Genomic DNA, 17,745 nt, shown 5'->3' with positions numbered 1-17,745 from the left:
GTTGATGAGTTGAATATCTCGTTGCCAATAGATTCCGCTCCTGAGACAGCTGGGACAGACATTACCTTTGGACTTCTGTCTGGGATGGTAGGTGGAATAATTTTCGAGTCCGTCCGAAAGCAATGTGTTTACTCGTTAATTAATTTATATTTATTACTGAAATAAAATTAGCAGAATATGAAGTAACGCACAACTGAATAAAGAGGGCAGCTTAGCCCCCAACTGCAGAATGCCAAAAGAATTAGAGACAGTACATGAGAAATTTTATACACAGAGGAACAAAAGTCATATCAAAATTAAACACCGTCTGTAACAAGCCCTGAAGATGGATAAGGAAGCCAAAACATAACCTTTTCTTAAATAGAAGTCGAATGGATATTTCATGTACCTCTTATTACAACCTTATTGTATAGAAGCTCACCTGCGAGACCCTCGCTCGTGGTGTCCGCACATGTAGTCTACTAGTGCGGCCCATGCCAACTGGTTTTCTCTCAGGACTGACATCTCCATCCACAGCTGGTTCGGGAGTTCCTCCCTTCTTCAGACGACCATTGCTTGAATCACGTTCACGAGAGAAGAATCTATGATAAAATTTATATTTTAAAATAATTTGACAGTTCCAATTACATGCCAATTCTACTTTCAGCTCTTATTTCCATGACTTTGTCCTTCCTATCGAAAAGCAACGACAAGATTCAGAAATATTGGTGGCCGAGAAATAGACATCCTGAACCGAATAAACTTGTCAATGTTGCTCTCGAAGTACCTGCTACATAGGTCACAGTCAAGACAGGTTATTCTACGAGATGTTCTAACTGTGAGATGTTGCAAAATGTGCGACAGAAAGCAGTAGAGAGACACGGATCGAGGACGAGTCCGGCAGAGACATAGTGAGGCATTCGCCGAGGTTGGCATGCATCCCTTGGTGAGAGTTTTGAAAAAAAAATTCAAAATTTTTCGAAAAATCAAAAAACGATGGAAATTGTCTGAAAAGCTCACAACACCCAAAAATTTTGAAATTTTTGAAAGTGGAATTTTTCAAAATTTCTTGGTTTTGTGCGCTTTTTGGACAATTTCCAGCGTTTTTTGATTTCTTACATTTTTTTTCAAAATTTTTCGAAAAATCAAAAATGTTTCAAGCCATTAAATTCCAGCCACTACTTTACTGTCCACATCTTTCTCCGACATACTGGTATCTCAAATTATTATATCTTCGTAAACCGCCTGTGAGTACGATGGCTATTGGTGGTCGGGAGTTTAAATTCATGAAGCCTCGTGGGCCAAATTCAAATTTATTCTGGCATCACAGAAAAGATTTCTGCTGCACTGAGGATAACAATATCCAGGCAGATAAGACGTAAAATATTACCAAGCTTATTATCCCAGATTGAGAAGAAACATAGGAGTAATATTCCTATTAATCAGATATTAACAAACCTTAAATGGAACCTTACGAGGTGAATATATATTTAGAGACAGAATTATTTCACAGTAGAGTAAGAGTGTGATGATGAATCGTAAGTATATTGTTTACCATATGCGTGCAAGCTGTCAACCTTCATTATTTTCCCATCAGACTGCGCCCTGTCTTCCGTTGTTTTCTTAATTAAATTTTTGAGATGATAAACTTGCGTCATATTGTGATAAATATATATTTGTTTAAATCTCGTCCGTCTAATCACAATTTAAAATTTAAACACGGCAATACTTCCAGATAGTTGGAACTCTCAATTCTGGCTGATACAAAAACATTCACCCACACAAAAAGTCATATTAAACACGACGTACATATATAGAACAACTTCGAATATGTTATTAAAATGGAATCTGGAAGAGAACATCATTGATATATGATAAACATCTGACTAAAATACAATAATATATAAAAAAAGTTGCATTTTTAGAAATTATGTTCAAGTTTATATAATTTTAATTTTATACACCTGAAGATAATTCATCTAAGAACTGAAACACGTCGTGAGAAAAAAATGATGTTCTAGTGTAAATCGAATGTTTCGATAGAGAACATCATATGGTATTTTAAATATTTTAAATTTTAAATTGCGATTAGACGGACAAGATTTAAACAAATATAATTAAATTTTGTCAAAATTCTTACAAGAAATCCATCCAGATAAATTCTGGCCTAGTGTACCACTGAAATAGGTTTCTTTTATTTATTTAAGACCATATTAAACACTCCAATGTGATAAGAGTTCATTTCAGATATCAAATCATCATGGAAAATGTGGGCATTTCTGTATCGTGAATTGACAGGAAAAGATCAAAAGTTATTCATACAGCTAACTCAGTCTAGAAATAACTTCACAGACCCTGCGTCGAGGCACGAACAGTCAGGTCGTACAACACGACTACAAAACTGAGGGTTCGGGGCTAAAGAAACCTGAAATAACTGAAAATAAATGTAAAGTAGTTACGTATATAAAGACAGATTTTTACAAAAACTCTACGTTCAGGTAAATGGGTTCATTCTCAAGAACAGAGCTTTCATTTGACATTCTAAGCTTAAAAATGCAATAAATACACTGTATTTTGTAACAAGGATCACTTTATATACACGCGCGTAGACCACGGGAATTTAGATGTCGTACCTAAAACATTAATGGTTTAGTTGTATGCTAGTGGCCAGCTCGAACGCACATAAGCCATAATGCAAGGCCAAGAAAGGTTAATATTTAAATGCTCTCTCTTCCCAGCTTTTATCTCAAATTATTATACACATACAAAAATTACCTTTCTGAAACGATTCATCCCAAGTCCCTGGATCAATCGTGATCAGCGACTTAACAACATCCTCAACCAGCAACGAACGGTCCACCAGTTTCAGCGAGGGCCTGAAATAACATCGAACATTTTCATCAGTACACGCACGGCTCTTTATAAAGAATAAATCGAACCAAACCATTCAACAAATGCCCAAGTTTATACAATTTATACGCAGTAGTCTCTTGTAACTGGTCCCACAAAAACTATCCTTAATCGCCCTGATGACGGAGGCAGTATGACCTCCGAAACGTTGGTTAACATCGACCAGACTACACGGCGCAACAACCCAGAAGACAGAAATCTTTATCTTTAATTGAATTTATTGAATACGTAAATATTCGACTTAGAAGCAATCTGATTGGCCATATGATACAAACATATCATTTATTAAAATTTTTATCATTAATATAAAAATGGGACCCTGTGGAACCAAGGGATCACTGTACTTGTATTCAAACATGCAGTTTAAGAAATATTTTATCCAATTTGTTGCTTTAATCCAAACAGGATTCAACTGTAACTGCGAGAATAAGAACCAATCACATCACAGACTTCAATAAATTCGAATCCCAATATCAAAAAAAATGTAATCCTGATTCAGCATTATAAAGTTTTTACGTGCACGTGTGTGTACGTATTTTCTCTTTTTTCACAGAGTACAACAAGTTTAACAACATTTTATTAGCAAAACAGAATTCTAATAATATTTTCTATTCTTCTTACAATAATTTAAAAATGTACGTCTGTCATATTCATCTGTGGTCTTAACTGATTCTGTTTTTAGGCAGCGCAGATTATGGTCCATTGCAGGATCTTCATATAATTCCTTTAACTCTGGACCCAACGGGACGATATATTCATTTTTACAAACCTCCCCGAAAGACAAAATCATTACTTGAGGTGATTACCTAAAACTCAAAATTTAATTAACATATACTACAGTAACTTATGAATATACAATCAAATTAGGCCAAACAGATGAACACAAAATTTTTAAGACTCGACACTGACAAAATAAGAATCGTATGGAAAAACACAAGACTAGTAAAAGATTAGCAAAGTTATGTTTTATAATTATGCGCTGTGCTGCTTCCAATTCCTATTTGCACACTTAACACAACGAAATGTCTACAAAGTCAAACTACAGAAGTAAGATTCTACTGCTGTGGGGTCTGTGAATTCTCTTCCATCTTGTGTTCGGATTTCTCGTCGTAAATATCTGAAGAAGATTTGTAGGTCTGAAGTACGTAAAAATACGTAAGGAGGATAAAGCACCATGTCAGAACTGATATAAAATTTACAGATGAGAATTAAAATTCATTTTAATTACAGCAGAATGGGATTCAATGAATTTAAGACAAGCACGCAAAAAACATTACGCAACACTTAAAAATGGATAATCTGAATAACGACGAGAAGAATCTGTTTACGTAAACTATTATAAAATACAGTTTAAAATTATAAATTTAATTATGGCACTAATATCGTATAAGTATTAGGATGAGCAAAGCAGCAAGAACTACTCGCATCGCCGTAGCATGTGATTCCAAGTGAAGCAGATCATAGAAACCCTGTCGCAAGGGCCCTGACATATAATAGTTGTTTCTGGTCCACATGGAGACAGAGGGCGTGAGCTGCACGATAATTGGACTGGTAGCGGAGCGCGGCGTACAAAGTGAGAGTGTGGGCGTGAGAACCGTAAGACAAAAGCCTCTTAGGAAATTCTATTATATTCCAGTGGTATTAATCAGCCGAGGCAAATATTTCGGAAACGCGTACACTACAATATTTATACTCAGATTCTCTACATACGAAACTGTAATCCTGTCACCTTTGAAATGAAACTGCAATGAGCTCTCTAGCCAAATAAGACTCTTATTTGCTACAGATTTCTGGGTTACGCTGGGCGAACTATTACGTTTTTCCTCGAGGTACAGGTTATAATTTGAAAGGCGATCATCCCATAATCAATTATGCTGCAAGGGGCTTTAGTATTTCATCCATTCTGTTAACCTGCCAGAATATCATCTCCAGTGCGTAAGTTCCTTCAACCGCAGTAACAGGCTCTAAAATTAATGACACCAGATTCACTTACTAAATTGTGGGTTGTGAAAGATAAAGCAGTCTTTTTTTTTAAATTCGACGTCTTTCAGATTGTCATTTCTTGAGAGACAAATTTAGAAAATGTTTTCTTTGGGGTATTTTCAAACTATTAGACTAAACATTTTGTAAAACTAAAAGTAAAGCTAAACTGCTACGGGCCACGTAGGTGCTTGGGGGGGAGAGGAGGTGTAGCTCCCACTCGTTCTCAACTCAGGCACTAGACGGAGGCAAGTAGTCAGTTTCACGACCTGGCCGCGCCTTACTCCTGGGGAAAGGACCCCTGGTACCCATTATCTGTCATAGTATCGAATGTGAACAGAAAGGAAGATCGTGTGTGTCCTGCATCATGAATATTTATCGTCCGTCACGAGGTGTTCACATTTACCTCAGCATTCGTTCCGTCTCAATTAATTCCAAAATATCGATGCGTCTGTCTTCTTCTGGAATGTGAAGTGCCGACACGGACACAGCGTCTTCACACAGCGTACTCCAACCACGAATGTCTGACAGCTTCGGGGCGTGCACTTGCAGAGATTGATTGGGTACTCGTGCCCACTGATGAGGTTTTAAGTCTTGGTGGAAACTTAAAAAAAGAGAGAAACAATGATTTATTAAAAATAAGCATGTGGTCACAAAAGTTCTGGCCGACGGACACATGTTCTGAAGGAACTGTATAAAAATAAGACCTGAAAGTGACTGATTACATTCATTATTTTGCTTTGGTAAATAATAATGTTTTGCAGACTTTTATGTCAGAATATAGAAAATTAAAATAATTTAACGCATTTAGCCAGGTTTAAAAAAATATTGGATGACGTATCTGTTAAATATCACATTTGTAGTTACAGAAAATCCTGTCCATCTCCTCAGTATGTATTAAAGTAACAACACACAATACATATAATAATAATGAAGGAATCTGAAAAATGCCCTACAATCTAGATTATATAAATAAATTATGCAAATGTTAGTGCAAAATTCTGTACTTGGTTTTGTTCTGTAACTAAATTTCTGTCTGCATCTCTTTACAGTGCCGACTCATTTTATGCAGCATATCACTTGAAATAGAAGACTAATCGAAAACCTGTACATGCAGCAAAAAGTCAAAGTGAGACTGGACTCAGGAGACACCAACAGCATTGAGATAGGTAGAGGTGTAAGACAGGGATGCTGCTTTTTAACCTGTACGGGGAATGACTTGCCAAGGAAGCTCTGGAGGGAACAGGAGACTTCAAAATTGGAGGAAGAGTGATAAAGACTGTAAAGTATACAGACGAATTAGTAGTATTGGCAAAGGAAGAGGAGGAATTACAGAACATGATGGACAAGTTAGTGGAGACAGGTAGAGAGTATGGAATGGAAATCAACATTGAAAAATCAAAGGTAATGAGGATAGCACCGAGAGCAGAACCATTGAACGTTGTAATTGGAAACCAACAGATGGAGAATGTGGAGCATTTCAAGTACTTCGGAAGCATAGTCACGACGGACGCCCTATGCACCAAGGAAGTAAAAGCAAGGATAGCCATGGCCAAGGCAGCTTTCGTCAAGAAGAGAATACTTCTCACTAGCAAGTTGGGCTTGGAGATGAAGAAGAAACTAGTGAAGTGTTACGTATGGAGCAGAGACTTGGACACTCAGGAAGAAGGAACAGAAATACCTGGAGAGTTTTGAAATGTGGTGTTGGAGAAGAATAGAGAAGATCAGGTGGACGGATCGAGTGACCAACGAAGAAGTATTGAGGAGAGTCAACGAGCAAAGATTACACGAAGGAAAGCCAACTGGCTGGGACATATTATGAGAAGGAATGGGTTACTGAGTGACATCATCGAAGGCCAGGTTGAAGGAAAGCGAGGGCTGGGAAGAAGACTGATACAGCCAACCGACGACCTTAAACAAGGAAAAAAGATGACGTTCCAGGAATTAAAGCGAGAAGCCGAGAATAGGGACAACTGGAGAGCTCTGTTTGGGCAGAGCAATGGACCTGTCGTAAGACAGAACACTGAATAATAATAATAATCACTTGAAATTGGTAATGTGACTTAAAACTTGATACCTCTTAAAAGCAACTAGTGTATATAGACCTAACCTAACCTAACCTAACCTGTGGTATAACATGCCTCTCAGAGTTCTGAAGCAGTGCAGCTGAAAGTGGCAGGGTGGTTGATGTCCTACCCAACTCTATCTGCAACACTTCCTTGCTCGTTGCTGCCACAAAGATGTTTCAGGTACCATCTATCAAAACAACGTAGGAGAAGAGAAGTTTACACAGTACGTTCACATTTCCCACTAAACACATCAATAAATTCACAATATCTTTCAGAATATGAATCTAATAATAGCATAACATACGCGTAACATTCCTTCCAATTATAAGAATTCTTGTGAACAATATCTTGAGAAACGTTCGAAGTTACAAAGTACAATTTCCTGATCAATGCGTATTTTACTTCAGCGTCCTGTATGGGTTTTTAAGAGACGTACGCTGTTTTATCAAAACACATGCACATCATAGCATAACACTGTCGGTTTTAAATTGGTCCAGTTGGAGATACACAGATTTATTAAATATTTCAATTTCCCTCAAAAAAACATAATTTATTTCTGCTGCAATCTTGGCAACCTCACCGGGACACCATTTTGTTTGTGGACGTCTCACCCCAAACCGCATAATAAGGGAGAAAAATACTGTAAAGGGACCAACATTTTATAATTTTTATACTACGCTAGAAAACACTACACGTCGGAACATTAAAGAAGTATCATACGCCAAACAATTTCATTACCAAGAGAAATAAAATCCTTCTTTCTCTACATAAAGCTAGATTTTGATAATTTCAGATTAGATTATGAGAATGAGCAATTTCCAATCATAATTTTAAAAATACTTATACTTTGCCCAAATTTTCTTAAAATAAACTCTACTGAAATAATAAATGTCCTTATTCGTTATGGAAATGAAGGGAAATCGTAAGCGTGAAACTGTAATACGTCAAGGATCTATTTTGTTGTTATTAATCGTTAAAAACAAACTTTCTGTTAATACTGTCACATTCCCCGTGATGCCCCTTTGCCTGATGAATCATGAGTCACTTCATCGTAGAGTTCGTCAGCACGGACCACGTAGCAACTCTGACGATCGATGCTATCGTAACAAAACTTAATAGTTTGCTTTCAAATTTCATAATTTCAAAGCTAAAAAGTATTAATACCAGTGAACAACGAGGAGGAGTCTTGTGAACGAGGTAACGAATCCCACCTCATACGTTTGTAACGCAGCCAAGATGGCATTACTGGTTGTGGGGAAATTAGAGGGTATAAAGTTGGTATGGCTTCTAATTGCATGAGAGACATACCAAATTTAGTGATAACACAAAATGAATCTAAAATAATTAGTGGGATGTACACATGTGAACTAAAACCGTGTAATAATAACATAAGACCACCTTTCCTTACAAAAAAGAAAAGCATTCCAATGTTTCTAAATTCAAAAGACTATAAACTTAATTACGTATACGTAACAGCTCAGTTTCAATTGGAATAAACTTAAATAGTTTCTTGTAACGTTACGTAAGCCATCGCTATTGCAGAACGTGGCAAGAAAATTAGAACACAGAGGATTACGTTGTCACCTTTCAATAATTCTGTCATCGTCATCCACAATCATAACAGAAGCCTTGCAGACACTACTCTGATTGAAATCCTTGCTGAAGAAGTGATACTGCGTTGTTACCCAGCCCACGTACACATGAGTCGGGTCCTGTCCAGGGAAGATCCTTACACCACAGAAGTACTCGTTGATGAGTCGAATATCTCGTTGCCAATAGATTCCGCTCCTGAGACAGCTGGGACAGACATTACTTTTGGACTTCTGTCTGGGATGGCAGGTGGAATAATTCTCGAGTCCATCCGAAAGCAATCTGTTTACTCGTTAATTAATTTATATTTATTACTGAAATAAAATTAGCAGAATATGAAGTAACGCACAACTGAATAAGAGGGCAGCTTAGCCCCCCAACTGCAGAATACCAAAAGAATTAAAGACAGTACATGAGAAATTTTATACACAGAGGAACAAAAGTCATATCAAAATTAAACACCGTCTGTAACAAGCCCTGAAGATGGATAAGGAAGCCAAAACATAACCTTTTATTAAATAGAAGTCGAATGGATATTTCATGTACCTCTTATTACAACCTTATTGTATAGAAGCTCACCTGCGAGACCCTCGCTCGTGGTGTCCGCACATGTAGTCTACTAGTGCGGCCCATGCCAACTGGTTTTCTCTCAGGACTGACATCTCCATCCATCCATCCATCTGGAGTTCTTCCCTTCTTCAGACGACCATTGCTTGAATCACGTTTACGAGAGAAGAATCTATGATAAAATTTATATTTTAAAATAATTCGACAGTTCCAATTACATGTCAATTCTACTTTCAGCTCTTATGTCCATGACTTTGTCCTTCCTATCGAAAAGCAACGACAAGATTCAGAAATATTGGTGGCCGAGAAATAGACATCCTGAACCGAATAAACTTGTCAATGTTGCTCTTGAAGTACCTGCTACATAGGTCACAGTCAAGACAGGTTATTCTACGAGATGTTCTAACTGTGAGATGTTGCAAAATGTGCGACAGAAAGCAGTAGACAGACACGGATCGAGGACGAGTCCGGCAGAGACATAGTGAGGCATTCGCCGAGGTTGGCATGCATCCCTTGGTGAGAGTTTTGAAAAAAAAATTCAAAATTTTTCGAAAAATCAAAAAACGATGGAAATTGTCTGAAAAGCTCACAACACCCAAAAATTTTGAAATTTTTGAAAGTGGAATTTTTCAAAATTTCTTGGTTTTGTGCGCTTTTTGGACAATTTCCAGCGTTTTTTGATTTTTTACATTTTTTTTCAAAATTTTTCGAAAAATCAAAAATGTTTCAAGCCATTAAATTCCAGCCACTACTTTACTGTCCACATCTTTCTCCGACATACTGGTATCTCAAATTATTATATCTTCGTAAACCGCCTGTGAGTACGATGGCTATTGGTGGTCGGGAGTTTAAATTCATGAAGCCTCGTGGGCCAAATTCAAATTTATTCTGGCATCACAGAAAAGATTTCTGCTGCACTGAGGATAACAATATCCAGGCAGATAAGACGTAAAATATTACCAAGCTTATTATCCCAGATTGAGAAGAAACATAGGAGTAATATTCCTATTAATCAGATATTAACAAACCTTAAATGGAACCTTACGAGGTGAATATATATTTAGAGACAGAATTATTTCACAGTAGAGTAAGAGTGTGATGATGAATCGTAAGTATATTGTTTACCATATGCGTGCAAGCTGTCAACCTTCATTATTTTCCCATCAGACTGCGCCCTGTCTTCCGTTGTTTTCTTAATTAAATTTTTGAGATGATAAACTTGCGTCATATTGTGATAAATATATATTTGTTTAAATCTCGTCCGTCTAATCACAATTTAAAATTTAAACACGGCAATACTTCCAGATAGTTGGAACTCTCAATTCTGGCTGATACAAAAACATTCACCCACACAAAAAGTCATATTAAACACGACGTACATATATAGAACAACTTCGAATATGTTATTAAAATGGAATCTGGAAGAGAACATCATTGATATATGATAAACATCTGACTAAAATACAATAATATATAAAAAAAGTTGCATTTTTAGAAATTATGTTCAAGTTTATATAATTTTAATTTTATACACCTGAAGATAATTCATCTAAGAACTGAAACACGTCGTGAGAAAAAAATGATGTTCTAGTGTAAATCGAATGTTTCGATAGAGAACATCATATGGTATTTTAAATATTTTAAATTTTAAATTGCGATTAGACGGACAAGATTTAAACAAATATAATTAAATTTTGTCAAAATTCTTACAAGAAATCCATCCAGATAAATTCTGGCCTAGTGTACCACTGAAATAGGTTTCTTTTATTTATTTAAGACCATATTAAACACTCCAATGTGATAAGAGTTCATTTCAGATATCAAATCATCATGGAAAATGTGGGCATTTCTGTATCGTGAATTGACAGGAAAAGATCAAAAGTTATTCATACAGCTAACTCAGTCTAGAAATAACTTCACAGACCCTGCGTCGAGGCACGAACAGTCAGGTCGTACAACACGACTACAAAACTGAGGGTTCGGGGCTAAAGAAACCTGAAATAACTGAAAATAAATGTAAAGTAGTTACGTATATAAAGACAGATTTTTACAAAAACTCTACGTTCAGGTAAATGGGTTCATTCTCAAGAACAGAGCTTTCATTTGACATTCTAAGCTTAAAAATGCAATAAATACACTGTATTTTGTAACAAGGATCACTTTATATACACGCGCGTAGACCACGGGAATTTAGATGTCGTACCTAAAACATTAATGGTTTAGTTGTATGCTAGTGGCCAGCTCGAACGCACATAAGCCATAATGCAAGGCCAAGAAAGGTTAATATTTAAATGCTCTCTCTTCCCAGCTTTTATCTCAAATTATTATACACATACAAAAATTACCTTTCTGAAACGATTCATCCCAAGTCCCTGGATCAATCGTGATCAGCGACTTAACAACATCCTCAACCAGCAACGAACGGTCCACCAGTTTCAGCGAGGGCCTGAAATAACATCGAACATTTTCATCAGTACACGCACGGCTCTTTATAAAGAATAAATCGAACCAAACCATTCAACAAATGCCCAAGTTTATACAATTTATACGCAGTAGTCTCTTGTAACTGGTCCCACAAAAACTATCCTTAATCGCCCTGATGACGGAGGCAGTATGACCTCCGAAACGTTGGTTAACATCGACCAGACTACACGGCGCAACAACCCAGAAGACGGAAATCTTTATCTTTAATTGAATTTATTGAATACGTAAATATTCGACTTAGAAGCAATCTGATTGGCCATATGATACAAACATATCATTTATTAAAATTTTTATCATTAATATAAAAATGGGACCCTGTGGAACCAAGGGATCACTGTACTTGTATTCAAACATGCAGTTTAAGAAATATTTTATCCAATTTGTTGCTTTAATCCAAACAGGATTCAACTGTAACTGCGAGAATAAGAACCAATCACATCACAGACTTCAATAAATTCGAATCCCAATATCAAAAAAAATGTAATCCTGATTCAGCATTATAAAGTTTTTACGTGCACGTGTGTGTACGTATTTTCTCTTTTTTCACAGAGTACAACAAGTTTAACAACATTTTATTAGCAAAACAGAATTCTAATAATATTTTCTATTCTTCTTACAATAATTTAAAAATGTACGTCTGTCATATTCATCTGTGGTCTTAACTGATTCTGTTTTTAGGCAGCGCAGATTATGGTCCATTGCAGGATCTTCATATAATTCCTTTAACTCTGGACCCAACGGGACGATATATTCATTTTTACAAACCTCCCCGAAAGACAAAATCATTACTTGAGGTGATTACCTAAAACTCAAAATTTAATTAACATATACTACAGTAACTTATGAATATACAATCAAATTAGGCCAAACAGATGAACACAAAATTTTTAAGACTCGACACTGACAAAATAAGAATCGTATGGAAAAACACAAGACTAGTAAAAGATTAGCAAAGTTATGTTTTATAATTATGCGCTGTGCTGCTTCCAATTCCTATTTGCACACTTAACACAACGAAATGTCTACAAAGTCAAACTACAGAAGTAAGATTCTACTGCTGTGGGGTCTGTGAATTCTCTTCCATCTTGTGTTCGGATTTCTCGTCGTAAATATCTGAAGAAGATTTGTAGGTCTGAAGTACGTAAAAATACGTAAGGAGGATAAAGCACCATGTCAGAACTGATATAAAATTTACAGATGAGAATTAAAATTCATTTTAATTACAGCAGAATGGGATTCAATGAATTTAAGACAAGCACGCAAAAAACATTACGCAACACTTAAAAATGGATAATCTGAATAACGACGAGAAGAATCTGTTTACGTAAACTATTATAAAATACAGTTTAAAATTATAAATTTAATTATGGCACTAATATCGTATAAGTATTAGGATGAGCAAAGCAGCAAGAACTACTCGCATCGCCGTAGCATGTGATTCCAAGTGAAGCAGATCATAGAAACCCTGTCGCAAGGGCCCTGACATATAATAGTTGTTTCTGGTCCACATGGAGACAGAGGGCGTGAGCTGCACGATAATTGGACTGGTAGCGGAGCGCGGCGTACAAAGTGAGAGTGTGGGCGTGAGAACCGTAAGACAAAAGCCTCTTAGGAAATTCTATTATATTCCAGTGGTATTAATCAGCCGAGGCAAATATTTCGGAAACGCGTACACTACAATATTTATACTCAGATTCTCTACATACGAAACTGTAATCCTGTCACCTTTGAAATGAAACTGCAATGAGCTCTCTAGCCAAATAAGACTCTTATTTGCTACAGATTTCTGGGTTACGCTGGGCGAACTATTACGTTTTTCCTCGAGGTACAGGTTATAATTTGAAAGGCGATCATCCCATAATCAATTATGCTGCAAGGGGCTTTAGTATTTCATCCATTCTGTTAACCTGCCAGAATATCATCTCCAGTGCGTAAGTTCCTTCAACCGCAGTAACAGGCTCTAAAATTAATGACACCAGATTCACTTACTAAATTGTGGGTTGCGAAAGATAAAGCAGTCTTTTTTTTTAAATTCGACGTCTTTCAGATTGTCATTTCTTGAGAGACAAATTTAGAAAATGTTTTCTTTGGGGTATTTTCAAACTATTAGACTAAACATTTTGTAAAACTAAAAGTAAAGCTAAACTGCTACGGGCCACGTAGGTGCTTGGGGGGGAGAGGAGGTGTAGCTCCCACTCGTTCTCAACTCAGGCACTAGACGGAGGCAAGTAGTCAGTGTCACGACCTGGCCGCGCCTTACTCCTGGGGAAAGGACCCCTGGTACCCATTATCTGTCATAGTATCGAATGTGAACAGAAAGGAAGATCGTGTGTGTCCTGCATCATGAATATTTATCGTCCGTCACGAGGTGTTCACATTTACCTCAGCATTCGTTCCGTCTCAATTAATTCCAAAATATCGATGCGTCTGTCTTCTTCTGGAATGTGAAGTGCCGACACGGACACAGCGTCTTCACACAGCGTACTCCAACCACGAATGTCTGACAGCTTCGGGGCGTGCACTTGCAGAGATTGATTGGGTACTCGTGCCCACTGATGAGGTTTTAAGTCTTGGTGGAAACTTAAAAAAAGAGAGAAACAATGATTTATTAAAAATAAGCATGTGGTCACAAAAGTTCTGGCCGACGGACACATGTTCTGAAGGAACTGTATAAAAATAAGACCTGAAAGTGACTGATTACATTCATTATTTTGCTTTGGTAAATAATAATGTTTTGCAGACTTTTATGTCAGAATATAGAAAATTAAAATAATTTAACGCATTTAGCCAGGTTTAAAAAAATATTGGATGACGTATCTGTTAAATATCACATTTGTAGTTACAGAAAATCCTGTCCATCTCCTCAGTATGTATTAAAGTAACAACACACAAAACATATAATAATAATGAAGGAATCTGAAAAATGCCCTACAATCTAGATTATATAAATAAATTATGCAAATGTTAGTGCAAAATTCTGTACTTGGTTTTGTTCTGTAACTAAATTTCTGTCTGCATCTCTTTACAGTGCCGACTCATTTTATGCAGCATATCACTTGAAATAGAAGACTAATCGAAAACCTGTACATGCAGCAAAAAGTCAAAGTGAGACTGGACTCAGGAGACACCAACAGCATTGAGATAGGTAGAGGTGTAAGACAGGGATGCTGCTTTTTAACCTGTACGGGGAATGACTTGCCAAGGAAGCTCTGGAGGGAACAGGAGACTTCAAAATTGGAGGAAGAGTGATAAAGACTGTAAAGTATACAGACGAATTAGTAGTATTGGCAAAGGAAGAGGAGGAATTACAGAACATGATGGACAAGTTAGTGGAGACAGGTAGAGAGTATGGAATGGAAATCAACATTGAAAAATCAAAGGTAATGAGGATAGCACCGAGAGCAAAACCATTGAACGTTGTAATTGGAAACCAACAGATGGAGAATGTGGAGCATTTCAAGTACTTGGGAAGCATAGTCACGACGGACGCCCTATGCCCCAAAAGCAAGGATAGCCATGGCCAAGGCAGCTTTCGTCACGAAGAGGATACTTCTCACTAGCAAGTTGGGCTTGGAGATGAAGAAGAAACTAGTGAAGTGTTACGTATGGAGCAGAGACTTGGACACTCAGGAAGAAGGAACAGAAATACCTGGAGAGTTTTGAAATGTGGTGTTGGAGAAGAATAGAGAAGATCAGGTGGACGGATCGAATGACCAACGAAGAAGTATTGAGGAGATTCAACGAGCAAAGAAGCATTCTGCAGGCGATTACACGAAGGAAAGCTAACTGGCTGGGACATATTATGAGAAGGAATGGGTTACTGAGTGACATCATCGAAGGCCAGGTTGAAGGAAAGCGAGGGCTGGGAAGAAGACTGATACAGCCAACCGACGACCTTAAACAAGGAAAGAAGATGACGTTCCAGGAATTAAAGCGAGAAGCCGAGAATAGGGACAACTGGAGAGCTCTGTTTGGGCAGAGCAATGGACCTGTCGTAAGACAGAACACTGAATAATAATAATAATCACTTGAAATTGGTAATGTGACTTAAAACTTGATACCTCTTAAAAGCAACTAGTGTATATAGACCTAACCTAACCTAACCTAACCTGTGGTATAACATGCCTCTCAGAGTTCTGAAGCAGTGCAGCTGAAAGTGGCAGGGTGGTTGATGTCCTACCCAACTCTATCTGCAACACTTCCTTGCTCGTTGCTGCCACAAAGATGTTTCAGGTTCCATCTATCAAAACAACGTAGGAGAAGAGAAGTTTACACAGTACGTTCACATTTCCCACTAAACACATCAATAAATTCACAATATCTTTCAGAATATGAATCTAATATACGCGTAACATTCCTTCCAATTATAAGAATTCTTGTGAACAATATCTTGAGAAACTTTCGAAGTTACAAAGTACAATTTCCTGATCAATGCGTATTTTACTTCAGCGTCCTGTATGGGTTTTTAAGAGACGTACGCTGTTTTATCAAAACACATGCACATCATAGCATAACACTGTCGGTTTTAAATTGGTCCAGTTGGAGATACACAGATTTATTAAATATTTCAATTTCCCTCAAAAAAACATAATTTATTTCTGCTGCAATCTTGGCAACCTCACCGGGACACCATTTTGTTTGTGGACGTCTCACCCCAAACCACATAATAAGGGAGAAAAATACTGTAAAGGGACCAACATTTTATAATTTTTATACTACGCTAGAAAACACTACACGTCGGAACATTAAAGAAGTATCATACGCCAAACAATTTCATTACCAAGAGAAATAAAATCCTTCTTTCTCTACATAAAGCTAGATTTTGATAATTTCAGATTAGATTATGAGAATGAGCAATTTCCAATCATAATTTTAAAAATACTTATACTTTGCCCAAATTTTCTTAAAATAAACTCTACTGAAATAATAAATGTCCTTATTCGTTATGGAAATGAAGGGAAATCGTAAGCGTGAAACTGTAATAAGTCAAGGATCTATTTTGTTGTTATTAATCGTTAAAAACAAACTTTCTGTTAATACTGTCACATTCCCTGTGATGCCCCTTTGCCTGATGAATCATGAGTCACTTCATCGTAGAGTTCGTCAGCACGGACCACGTAGCAACTCTGACGATCGATGCTATCGTAACAAAACTTAATAGTTTGCTTTCAAATTTCATAATTTCAAAGCTAAAAAGTATTAATACCAGTGAACAACGAGGAGGAGTCTTGTGAACGAGGTAACGAATCCCACCTCATACGTTTGTAACGCAGCCAAGATGGCATTACTGGTTGTGGGGAAATTAGAGGGTATAAAGTTGGTATGGCTTCTAATTGCATGAGAGACATACCAAATTTAGTGATAACACAAAATGAATCTAAAATAATTAGTGGGATGTACACATGTGAACTAAAACCGTGTAATAATAACATAAGACCACCTTTCCTTACAAAAAAGAAAAGCATTCCAATGTTTCTAAATTCAAAAGACTATAAACTTAATTACGTATACGTAACAGCTCAGTTTCAATTGGAATAAACTTAAATAGTTTCTTGTAACGTTACGTAAGCCATCGCTATTGCAGAACGTGGCAAGAAAATTAGAACACAGAGGATTACGTTGTCACCTTTCAATAATTCTGTCATCGTCATCCACAATCATAACAGAAGCCTTGCGGACACTACTCTGATTGAAATCCTTGCTGAAGAAGTGATACTGCGTTGTTACCCAGCCCACGTACACATGAGTCGGGTCCTGTCCAGGGAAGATCCTTACACCATAGAAGTACTCGTTGATGAGTTGAATATCTCGTTGCCAATAGATTCCGCTCCTGAGACAGCTGGGACAGACATTACCTTTGGACTTCTGTCTGGGATGGTAGGTGGAATAATTTTCGAGTCCGTCCGAAAGCAATGTGTTTACTCGTTAATTAATTTATATTTATTACTGAAATAAAATTAGCAGAATATGAAGTAACGCACAACTGAATAAAGAGGGCAGCTTAGCCCCCAACTGCAGAATGCCAAAAGAATTAGAGACAGTACATGAGAAATTTTATACACAGAGGAACAAAAGTCATATCAAAATTAAACACCGTCTGTAACAAGCCCTGAAGATGGATAAGGAAGCCAAAACATAACCTTTTCTTAAATAGAAGTCGAATGGA

General features: G+C 37.0%; 1 protein-coding gene across 8 annotated transcripts; it reads right to left on the bottom strand.

Annotated features, from left to right (window-relative positions):
• Positions 1 to 28: 28 nt before the first annotated feature.
• On the bottom strand, positions 29 to 17,362 carry LOC147871013 (ryanodine receptor-like). 8 transcript variants are annotated; one of them, XR_015532882.1, is made up of 11 exons: positions 17,206 to 17,362; positions 15,689 to 15,819; positions 13,962 to 14,159; positions 11,441 to 11,541; positions 9,108 to 9,267; positions 8,523 to 8,735; positions 7,011 to 7,125; positions 5,276 to 5,473; positions 2,755 to 2,855; positions 422 to 581; positions 29 to 49 (listed from the first exon to the last, which is right to left on the bottom strand). XR_015532882.1 is itself a non-coding variant. In XM_087341459.1 (10 exons), the coding sequence occupies exons 7-10, from the start codon at positions 7,006 to 7,008 to the stop codon at positions 541 to 543; spliced, it is 327 nt and encodes a 108-aa protein (XP_087197585.1). In that variant the 5' UTR covers positions 7,009 to 7,125; positions 8,523 to 8,842; positions 9,108 to 9,267; positions 11,441 to 11,541; positions 13,962 to 14,159; positions 15,689 to 15,819; positions 17,206 to 17,345; the 3' UTR covers positions 422 to 540. The 8 variants fall into 8 exon arrangements, 2 of the variants coding, with proteins under 2 accessions (XP_087197585.1, XP_087197583.1); XR_015532881.1 differs by having other exon boundaries at positions 32 to 49; positions 6,995 to 7,125; positions 9,108 to 9,240; positions 17,206 to 17,361; XR_015532880.1 differs by having other exon boundaries at positions 32 to 49; positions 6,995 to 7,125; positions 17,206 to 17,358.
• Between the last annotated feature and the right edge of the window lie 383 nt (positions 17,363 to 17,745).

Source organism: Zootermopsis nevadensis, unplaced genomic scaffold, assembly GCF_977971745.1.
Source record: "Zootermopsis nevadensis isolate Lab colony 2312 unplaced genomic scaffold, Znev_1.0 Znev_ptg000075l, whole genome shotgun sequence".
Lineage (NCBI taxonomy): Eukaryota > Metazoa > Arthropoda > Insecta > Blattodea > Termopsidae > Zootermopsis > Zootermopsis nevadensis.
This window is presented reverse-complemented; position numbering and strand designations above follow the sequence as displayed.

Bases quoted from the DNA above. Each gene is read 5' to 3' on its own strand.
- LOC147871013 (XM_087341457.1), bottom strand. The intron at 2,856-5,275 runs GTAAATGTGAAC...ATGTTATTTCAG, and splicing joins GAGACGGAACGAATGCTGAG to GCCCTCGCTGAAACTGGTGG. The intron at 582-2,754 runs GTAATTTTTGTA...ATTTTATCATAG, and splicing joins GGATGAATCGTTTCAGAAAG to ATTCTTCTCTCGTGAACGTG.